This window comes from Podarcis tiliguerta (genome assembly GCF_965153285.1).
Source record: "Podarcis tiliguerta genome assembly, chromosome: 1".
NCBI classification, from domain to species: Eukaryota; Metazoa; Chordata; class Lepidosauria; order Squamata; family Lacertidae; genus Podarcis; species Podarcis tiliguerta.
The window spans coordinates 5,654,933-5,665,445 of NC_139534.1; the positions used below are offsets into that span (position 1 = coordinate 5,654,933).

Consider the following 10,513-nt stretch of genomic DNA (forward strand, 5'->3'; position numbering starts at 1 on the left):
GGAATGAGGTTTCCTCCTCACTCGGGATTTAGGCCGGGTCTATCGCGAACTCAGCGGGAACCCCACCCAAGCGGAGCCCGGGCGGCGGCAGCTCCTGCCCGCCTCGCCTCCTGCGGCTCTTCTGGCCCGGGGCGCTCCTCCGCGGGCCAAGGAGAGGGGCTCCGTGCCAGGCGAGCTACAGGCTCTGACCCGCTCGGAGGCCCCGGGAGCGCCGGCGAGAGGAACCTTCGGCCCTCCGCCAGTTGCTGAGCTACAACTCCTACCCGCAGGCCCAGCAAGCGAGAGGGGCTGGGAGTTGTAGTTCATAGCATCCTAGAGCCGTGGAGGTGGAAGGAACCCCGAGGGTCGCCTCGGCCAACCCCCTGAAGCATCTGGCGTGCCAAAGGCTCCTTCCCGCCGGATCTAGTCGGCGGCCCCGTCTCCAGCAGAAGCCCAAGAGCAGCGAGGCAGGAGCCGCGGCTCCTGGGATCCGGGGCCGCCTCGGCCTCTCTGCAGGCCTTCCTCGGCCTGCCCTCCTTCGCGCGGCCGCCCAGCAAGCCCCGCCCCGCGGCGGGGAGAGAGGGCGAGAGGGGCTCCGGCTGCTCCGCCCGCGCGCTTCCTAGGCGGCCTTGGGAGAGGAGACGCTGCTCTTTCCTCCCGGTCTTTCCCTCTCCAGACGCTTCTTCCCGGGAAGCCGGGCAGTCGGCGCTCCTCGGGGCTGGCGGGCTTTGCTGGGCGCGGGGCTGCCGGGAGAGCAGCGCTTCGACGGAGCCCGGCTTCTTCTCTCCCCATTTTCCTCCCCCCACCCCGAAAGGCTCCGTCCCGAGCATTTCTGATCAGCTGCCTGCCCAGCCGAGCTTCCAGAGCCCCGCGCCCGGCTGCGGGAGGCGACTAAAATAAGGCCGGGCGGCATAAGCCCCGTCCCGCCCGCCCCCTCGGAATGGCAGCGCCCATCCACTTGGCGGGGAGCTCGACCTGGCCAGGGAGGCCGCCTCGCGGGCCCGTCTCCTGCAGCGGAGCCCCCGAGCGGGCCAAGGGTCGCGTGGGCCTCCCGGCTCCGAGTCGCGGGCCTCGTGGAGACCGGGTTGCGTGGTTCCCTCGTCGGGGACTCGGCTCTGCGGGCGCCGGCGCGGCCCTCCAGCCTTCCTCGGGCACAGAGGAGGCCGGCGCCCCGGTCCCTGATCAGAAGAAGAAGAAGAAGAGTTTGGATTTGATATCCCGCCTTTCACTCCCTTTAAGGAGTCTCAAAGCGGCTAACATTCTCCTTTCCCTTCCTCCCCCACAACAAACACTCTGTGAGGTGAGTGGGGCTGAGAGACTGTGACTGGCCCAAGGTCACCCAGCAGCTGCATGTGGAGGAGCGGAGACGCGAACCCGGTTACCCAGATTACGTGACTACCGCTCTTAACCACTACACCACACTGGCTCTCAGCGCGGAAGCGCGGAAGGCGGGCGCAGCTGGCGACTCGGCGGGGCGCTCCCGAAGGGAGCCCCGATGGCACCTTTTCCTCCGCCCGCCCGCCCAGTTTTCCTCTTTCCGCAGCGTCGTCCCCAAGAAAGGACTTTTCTCCCGATCCCGATCCCTCCTGCCTTGCCACTCGCCCGCCGGCTCCGAGAAGTTGCACCCGCCGTTGGGTTGGTGTTTTTTGGCGTGGCGGAGGGGGCTCCCGGCGACCGTGAGAGAAGGGGAGATTTTCTTCCGGGCACGTTGCTCTCGATTAAAGCGCAAACTGCTCCTCCCCCTCCTATGGATTCGTTACACATCGGGGAGGGAAACCCCCAGTTTTATATCCTCGGTCCTGTAAATGTGGGTGCAAGAGCCAGGCTATCTTCAAACGAAAACGTATATACACATAATAGATTTTCCCCACCCTTTTAAAATTTTTGGATGGCTTTATAAATTAATTTCTAAAAATATTAGAATTGGAAGTCATGTTTAAGGCAATAAAGAGGGGAAAAGCCGGTGGGACATGGGACGAATCAGGCAGAGTGATCCATTACTCCACTCGAAATGGTCACTCCCTAATCTGTTATCCGACAACTCCACCCCAGCCATTAGTGAAACGCCAAGAGAAAATCCAGACTCAAATTTAAGAGAGGGGGGTTGTTGTCAAGGAGTCAAAGGCAAAGCCTGCGCATAATCTGAATCCCAAATGAGCAAATATAAATGACGAAGGGGGAGGGGAGACCGAGTTTTAAAACATCCCCGCACTTAAAGAGCCAGTGTTCTCTCTCCCTCCTTTTGAAAAAAGCGTGACCCGGAGGTCTTAAAATTCTTATTTTATAACGTCAAATGTTCAAAAAGCAGATATGGAACTCAGAACATTTATGTTAAAGCACCTTAAAAGAGATCTTCCTGAATTGCCAAGTGCCCGATTCCAACTTGCAAACAAGAAAGGAAAGGGAAAAGAGCCATTCCAACAACAGAGAGGCACTTCTATTCAGCTCGGAAAAGAAAAAGAATCGGTGAAAAAGTTTATTTTCCTTGCTCATTCCGCCCCCCTCTTCCTCCGCCCCCGGGTCTTTAGGAAAAGCCACTGGCTGTCCACATTTTTTTTAAAAAGGCAAAGTGTTCCAAGCTAGAAGAATGCGAGTCAGTTCCCCTTTCTTATTTTTTATTATTCGCTTTAATAAACCACTTGATCTTTGCTTGAGAATCTCCATTAATTGAATGGGTTTGCCTTTTTGCCAGGTTCCTTTATCATTATTTATGGGCTCTAAATTGTTTAAAAGTTCCCTTGACGTTCAATTTACAAGTTTGGAGCCTTTTTTTTCCTCCGCCCTGTCCTGCCTTTTGTCCTCAAGAAAGACATCGTGTTGGAAGGGCTTTGAAAAGCCAAACATGAGAGGCCCGCCCGTGAAAAGGGAGCAGGCTCCGTCCCTTTTAATTCCGCCCGGCGAGTGAATAACTCGCGAACATAATTGCAGGAGCCGCTTTCAAAGGAGGGGCTGCCTTCACTTTAAGGCCCACATGGAGTCTATTTGGGGCATTTCGGAATTTTCTTTCTTTCTGCACCCCCCTCCATCCTCCATTTATAAAAGCGTGAATAAAATAGTTGCCTTTTTAGAAAAAAAAAGAAAAGAAGAAGGTTCAGTGCCTTTTGCTCCTTGCAAATTGGTGTATCTGATGGTGGGGGGAGGTTTTTTTAAAAAATAAAAACAAAAAACCCCACAAGAACCCCTTTGTGACACCCACCCTGGTCACTTTCAGACAAACTTGGATGGGGGAAGGCGGCTTTTCTCGCCCAGGTTTTCCTCAAAGGAAAGTTTGCCGGGACCACTGAGATAGCAGCCAAAAGCTGCCTGGGTGATGGAAGGAGCCGTCCATTCGAAAGAGCCAGAAAATTACGGCTAATTAATAATACCAGAGGAGCCCCCCCTCCCTCTTCTCCTCAGGGAAGGGCCCCATTCAGTCTCGACTGGGCGGGGGGACCATCTACTCCCCCATCCCCGCCCCGCGGAGCCGCGCCCGGCCGCCCCGTCGCAGGAGCGGAGATCGCCCGCTGCACCTGCCGGGGGCCGAGGAGGGGCCCGCGGGGTCCAGGGCCGGGGGAAAAGTTTGCCCTCCGGGAGCCAAAAGGCGGCTGCTGCTTGTGGCAGGCTCCACATTGCGAGCGCAAAGCCGGCGAGCCCGTCGTCTCAAGAGCCAGGAAAGAGCCGCCGACTCGCCCGCGCTGCTGCTGCTGCTGCCAGACGGTCCGTCCTGCCCGGGCCACCCGCCTCCCGTCGCGGCTGCTTGGGAGGCTGCAGGGCGCTTTTATGAGCTGCAGTCGTCCGACGTTAAACGCACTGCAGAGAGTTCTTAAGGAGCCGGGGATCGATTTTGGTTAATCGCGGCTAACCGCGTCTGGGACCCTGTTTTACAAGCAGCTCGCAGCTCCGCTCGTTTTCTAAGCAGTTAAACATCGGATGACAGAAGCCCCAGCCCGACTCTCCCCATCTCTCTAGATGTCTGTCTTGCAGTCCCGCCGCCCGCCCAGAAAAGGAGCGAGGACGCCCCGTCCGAGGCAGGGAGGGGGGCAAGACCCCCGCCTATCTCGAGGCGCCTCTCGCCAAATGCATTTCTCGTTTCCCCGGCGCGCTGAACCTCCGGGTGGAAAGAGGTTTTCACCCCACTGCGAAAGCGGGAGGAGGGGGCTTGGGAGGGGTCCCACTCGTGCTCTAAGGCAGGCATCCTCAAACTCGGCCCTCCAGCTGTTTTGGGACTACAACTCCCATCATCCCTGACCACTGCTCCTGTTAGCTAGGGATGATGGGAGTTGTAGTCCCAAAACAGCTGGAGGGACGAGTTTGGGGATGCCTGCTCCAAGGGGAAGCGGGCGGCCCCCCTCCCTGCGCCCCCCAGCTACTCCTCTTTCTTGTCCTCCTTCCGCGCCCGGTTAGGCCCCAAGGTGACCGGCTGGAGAAAAGAGGCGTATTTGGGGTGGGGCTGCTGGGGTGTGGGGCGCGGGTGCGCAGCGCCTCCGGAGGGCCACTTGCGAGCCGTCGCCCAGCTTGGTCTCGCGGGCCAACTGAGTTTGCCAAGGGCCTGAGTTGGGAGAAGGCATTTACTCCCCAGCGATGTTGTGGAGTCAAGAGACTGAAGGGGAAAGGGGGAGGGGGATAAAGAAAGGGTTGGATCTACAAAGGGTTCGATCGATACATTCATAAATATCGATCGGTCTTTATTTTCCAATTAACTACGCATGTAAAGAAATTCCTATTACCCGCCTAACGGGCCCCATTTCTCCCTGATCGTTATCTTGTTAGCGCCTCCAAAAGAGATTTCTGCCCATTTGCCGTCGTTAAATCTCCACTGCAAAAGCACGATCTGCTTCGATGGCTCGTCTCTGCTTCAAGGTCCCTCTCCCTCCGTCGTGGGGGCCGCTCGCGGTTGCTTAGCTCCTTGACGCGCCGCCCGACTTCTTCGCTCCCTAAAGGTCATTCACACGACTCATTTTACACGCGCGGATCCTTCACCTCTTCTACCTACCCCCCCCCCAAAGGTTGAAAGGGAGCAAGAGGGCCAAGGAAGATCAGTTGCGGTTCCTAAGCTGGAGAGGCGAAAACAGCCGGCCAGCCTGTTCCCACAAGGTGTGTATCAAGGCGTGACTGCGTGGTTTCAAAACGTGACGAGAGTTTTTGAGGACACGACCAGCAGCTAACTTCGAGGGGTCATCCCCGCCATCACTCAAGGGGATAAACGGGAAAGAAACCCCAAAAGAGCACCCGAACCCTCAAACCCCACCGTTGCTGCAGAGCTCCGTCCTGGCCAAGTGACCCGGAAGGTGCCGGGATCGTGGGCAGCCCCGCAGACGCGCGCGGAGTCCCCTTGTCCTGGTGCCCCAGCCCCCTGGCCGCGCGCCTCTGGCTGGCAGGGAGCTTCCCACCGAGGTAGCCTCCGCGCCCCGATTCCGGGACCGTCGCGCTCCTGGCGGCTCCCTTCTGGCGGACGGGAGGAGGAGGAGGAGGGGGCGCGGAGGGGCGGGGCCACCAGCAGCCCGTCTCTCGCTGCTTCTCCCCACACTGCGCCACACACACACACACACACACACGCACACACGCACGCCGCGCGCGCTTTCCCCCTTGCATCTCCGCGGCCAATGGCGAGAGGCGCAGGCGTCCACGTGGGGCCGGGAAGGGTCCAAGGCTGGCAAAATGTGAATGAGAAAGAAGAGCGCGATTCAAAGGTTCTGCCGGCGCCCGGGAGGGAGCGACGGAGCGCGCGAGACGGAGATCGGCGCACGGGGCTCGCCCAGGAACCCAGGCGGGGGAGCCAGTCCCGCAGCCCGGCAGCCGCACCGAGCCAAGTGCAGCCAGGGAGCGCCGCCCGGCCCCCGGATCCCCAGCAGCGCGCCGGACTGGAGCAGGGCCCCGCGCCCCGATGCCGCCCGGCCCCGGCCAGGCACAGTCCGCGTTGAGCCTCCTGCGCCGCCGCCGCCGCCGCGGCTCCGCTCGCCCGCCCTCGCCGGCATCCCCGCAGGCGCCCCGCCGCCCCGTCCAGCTTCCCGCCTGACGCGCCCGCCGGCCCCGCAGCGCCTCTATGAGTGCAGCCTTTCCGCCGTCGCTCATGATGATGCCGCGCCCTCTGGGAAGCAGCACTGCCTTCAGCATAGACTCGCTCATCGGCAGTCCGCCGCAGCCCAGCCCGGGCCACTTCGTCTACACGGGCTACCCCATGTTCATGCCCTACCGGCCCGTGGTGCTGCCGCCGCCCCCGCCGCCGCCCCCGGCCGCGCTGCCCCAGCCGGCGCTGCCGCCCTCGCACGGGCACCACCACGCGCAGATGCCCAGCCTGCCCGCCAGCTTCTGCTCCAGCCTGGCGCAGGGCATGGCGCTCACGTCCACGCTCATGGCCACGCTGCCGGGCACCTTTTCCGCCTCGGCGCAGCACCAGGAGGCGGCCAGGAAGTTCGCCCCGCCGGCGCTCCAGGGCACCTTCGACAAGGCGGACGGCCTGCAGGCCGAGGCCGAAGACGGCAAGGCGTTCCTGGCCAAGGAGGGCTCGCTGTTGGCCTTCTCGGCCTCCGAAGCGGTGCAGGCGTCCCTCGGTAAGTCAAACGGGCGGCGGCGCGGGGAGGGGGTTCCGTGGCGCGACCCCCACTCCCCACGCGCGGATCCTGGGCTTGGGTTTGTTGCAACGGCCACACCAGGTGGTTGTCGTCCAAAGGTTAGCTGGTGATCTCGCCTTCCCCCGGTCAAATTTAATCCACATTTATCCTTTCTGGGGCGGGAATCGGATCAATTAAACAACACCCTGTTGCCGAGGTTCCGTTTCGGAGCGTCGCTTTTTGGAAGCTTCCTGAAGTTGAAAGGACACCCTGGGCAGAGTTAGGCCGTCTGGGTGGGGAGCAGCCCGGGCGCAGAGGAGGGCCGGGTCTTCTTCCAAGGAGACTCGGAGAATTCAGTCGCCGAGTCACACACTGGAAATTGAAGTGGCCCCATTTGTACGGATTGGTTAAAATGTTTCAGCCTTTCCGTCCCGTTTCTCCAGCCCAGGAACGGCTAGTGCAGGCCCCGAAATGCTCCCTTCTCGGGCTGCTTCTCTGCTGCTGCTCCAGCTCTTGGTGGCGTTTTTGCTGCTCCTTTTAAATCACTTCGGAAGCGACCAGGAAGGGGTCTGAGCGGGGTAATGCCGCAGCCTTGTCAAAGGAAAAGCCAAACGTGGAGGCCCAGTAAAGCAAGCACTTGACTGGCCTGAGTGACTGTTTTCCCAGGAGTTGGAGGGAGAGAGGCGAGAAGGGCGGGGAGGAAGCGCCCCTCCCCGGGGACAACCTTGCCGAGCCGTCGAAGGGCCTTGAGGGAGGGAGGGAGGGACCGCCGGCTTGGAGATGCTTCAAGTTATTTCCGGCGGCGCTGCCCGCTTCAAAACTAAGCCGCCCTTCTTGGGCTGGGAAAGAGCGGCGTCTCGGCCCGGCAGGCCTCGACTCTGCTTCGCCAAGGGGCCATTTGCAGAGAGCGCCGTCGGGCGATGGTTGCCCGGCGGCGTTCACCCCGACACGGCTTATCTCGGCGAACCCCGCGGCCATTTCTCGGTGGAGAGAGTCCGCTTGGCGGCTGGGGTGCAGCGGCCTGCGCCTCCCCGGAGCTGAGGCCGCGGCAGATTCGGGGACCCAAGGGAAGGAAAGTTTCTTCCGGAGGCAGGCCGGGGCTCTCTCTCGCCGCCCCCGCTCCCCGCTGCCGCCCTGCTTGTTTCCAACATCCCCGGGCGAGGGAAGGGGCGGCGGGCGGGGAGAGGGAGAGGCGCAAGGAGTAACGCGCGGTGCTCTTTCTGGCTTCCCCGCAGGGCCCGTCCGAGGCGCGTCGGGGAAGGAGGACGCCAAGGCGGCGGAGGAGGAGGCCAAGGGCAAGGAAGAGAGCTTCTCCATGGACAGCGACCTCGACTACAGCTCCGACGACAACCTGCCCGGCCCGGCGGCGCACAAGGAGGACGACTCGGGCCACGGGCTGGAGGAGGGCGGCCCCAGCTCGGCCAGCGCCAACAGCACCACGTCGACGGGCAAGAACCGGCGGCGGCGGACGGCCTTCACCAGCGAGCAGCTGCTGGAGCTGGAGAAGGAGTTTCACTGCAAGAAGTACCTCTCGCTGACGGAGCGCTCGCAGATCGCGCACGCGCTCAAGCTCAGCGAGGTGCAGGTCAAGATCTGGTTCCAGAACCGGCGCGCCAAGTGGAAACGGGTGAAAGCCGGCAACGCCAACTCCAAGACCGGGGAGCCCTCGCGGAACCCCAAGATCGTCGTGCCCATCCCCGTCCACGTCAGCAGGTTCGCCATCAGGAGTCAACACCAGCAGCTGGAGCAGGCCCGGCCCTGAGCGAGGGGGAGGGGAAAGAGAGAGACCGAGAGAGGGAGGGAAAGGCCACCTTCTTCCTCGGCCCCCTCCCCGCTAAAGGTCGGAGGAAAACAAACCAGCAAGCAAACAGACGCGCGCCTCCCCTGCAACTCCGGGGAGAGCCCTCCCTCCGGCTCTCTTTCTCTCGGTCCCTCCACCGCCAAACTGAAGACGAACTTTCCGGCGAGGCGCAGGCTGTGCCTTGGCGCGGTCGGGTTCCGGAGCGGGAGTCTCGCAAGCCAGGAAAAGACGATGTACCTATTTATTAGACTGCCCGAACTTTGTATATAAAGCGCTGGATCTCGGCTGCGGGATTTTGACTGAGACAGGACCAAAGGGGCGGCGGCGTCGAGTCTTACATTCCAGAACTGCGGACTTTTGGGCGGGGAAGGGAGATGTTCCCCCGCCCCGTTTCTTTCGGGAGAGAAAATAAGACGAAAAGGACCGGTTTAATTTTTGCTGCTGCTGCTTTTTTTCTCCCTCCCTCCCTCCCCTTCTTTTTTTCTTTTTGGTTGCGGCGGAAGGCTGAGCGAATGAGGCATTCTTCAGGTGGATCCCCCCCCCCCCATTGATTCCCCCATTTTATTTAAAGTTCTGGCCTTCTCTCGACTTGGTTGCCTTGCCTAGGCCATGTTCCTTTCCTATTTCAAATGCACGACCTTTTTATTTTTGGTTGTTGTTCTATTGTGTTGCATTAATTTATTTCAAATGTAGTTTACGCTTTTTTCTTAAGTTATGAAAACGAAATGAAACACAGTAATGTTATAAATAAAAACCTGGAAAAAAGAAAAGGAAGAAAAAGGGGGAAATGTTCAGAGTGACCCTGCTGTCCTTCCTTCTGCGCGTCTGGCGAGGCTTCTTGGCGCGCGAGGGCCAGCAAGGCGCTTTCCCCGTAGCGGGGAGGAGAGGGCGCCCCAAAAAGCCGGAGCTGCCGCCGGATCAGACGCCAGCGGGGAGGTCTCAGTGCAGCCAAAATCACAGGCGGGGGGGGGGCCCCTCCAGATTAATAACCCGCCTCACCCCAGGATTCGTTCCCACTGCAGGGGACGGGTTGGAAGAGCCGCGGGTGCCGTGGGCAGGAGGACGCGATATTCCGGCTTCCGTGGAAGGGGGGCACCCACCCTTTCAGTTGTCGGGTGAGGGAGCCCTTCCCGCCCCTCCAAATAAGAACTGCAGGTGCGCCTACCCCAGCTCCGCGCAGCCGTCCGCGGACAGCTCCGCTTTCATTCCGGGCTGCGAGGGGATGGGAAAGGGCTCCGCAGACCCAAATCCATGGGAATGGGCTGGGGCGCGGGGGTGGCTGGCTTGCCGGGAAGAAAGGGAGGTGGGCTGGGTGGGCTTCCGAAGCGGGAGCCAAGCGGGGCGGCCCGCCACCCTCCCTGCTTCGCTCCCACTTGGCCTGCTCGCTCTGTCCACACGAAGGACGCTGCGCTGCTTTCTGCCTCAGCAGATGCGCGGAGAAAGAGGCGCCTCCGTGTTCTGACGAGGCTGCAAAGGGATGCGCCCAAGCTCAGGATCTGCGGCGGGAGGGCAGAGAGGAGCGGGGAAGGCGGGTGTGAGAAGGCGGCTTGGGTGCGGGGAGAAGCCGGAAGAATTGCCCCGACTCGCCTGCGGGAAAGCGCCTTGGAAACGGGACTGAGGCCCCCTGGTCCACCATGCGCCAGTCAAGACGCGTGAAAATGAAAGCTGAATGGGAGAGCGGGCAAAGGAGGCCGAGATGCCAAGCGCCCCTTCCTTCCCGGGACGGAGAGAGCAGCGCAGGGTCCGGCCTGGGCTCGAAGGAGGCCGGTCGCACAGGGACAGAAATCTATCACTTTCACTACCTCGTTTTGTAAGGTGTGGAATTTCGTTTGCACAGCCTGGAAATGCAGCTCTGCAAAGGCGCCTCGTCGCGAGTTCTGCTCCTGTAAGATGCTCTTGGCGTGGAAATTTCATCACCATCCTCAAGTTTCCAACTAAGTAGCCAGATCTGCATGTTTTGCATTAACATTTTTTAAAAAACGAGGCGGTTATGTTCTGGGTTTCTGAAGTGCGATGTCCGAGAGGTCGGGGCTCCCGACTTCCCAGGCGAGCGTCCGCGGCTGAGCTGCACGGGAATTCGCCTTCAGAGGGAAATAATTTGCTTCTGCCGAGCTGAAGTCGGCGTTAGTCTTTCCTTGCCGGCGTCTGGAGCGGCTTTGATGGCGGGCGCCGAGGTGCCGCCCTGGAGCGAAAGAGAGCCAGG

At 60.9% G+C, this 10,513-nt stretch overlaps 1 protein-coding gene across 1 annotated transcript; it reads left to right on the top strand.

Moving 5' to 3' along the window:
* The first annotated feature begins 5,976 nt into the window (after positions 1 to 5,976).
* Positions 5,977 to 9,086, top strand: GBX2 (gastrulation brain homeobox 2). The gene is made up of 2 exons (XM_083418124.1): positions 5,977 to 6,509; positions 7,745 to 9,086. Exons 1-2 carry the CDS (start codon positions 6,002 to 6,004, stop codon positions 8,269 to 8,271), a joined length of 1,035 nt encoding a protein of 344 aa, XP_083274250.1. The 5' UTR covers positions 5,977 to 6,001; the 3' UTR covers positions 8,272 to 9,086.
* Positions 9,087 to 10,513: the final 1,427 nt, after the last annotated feature.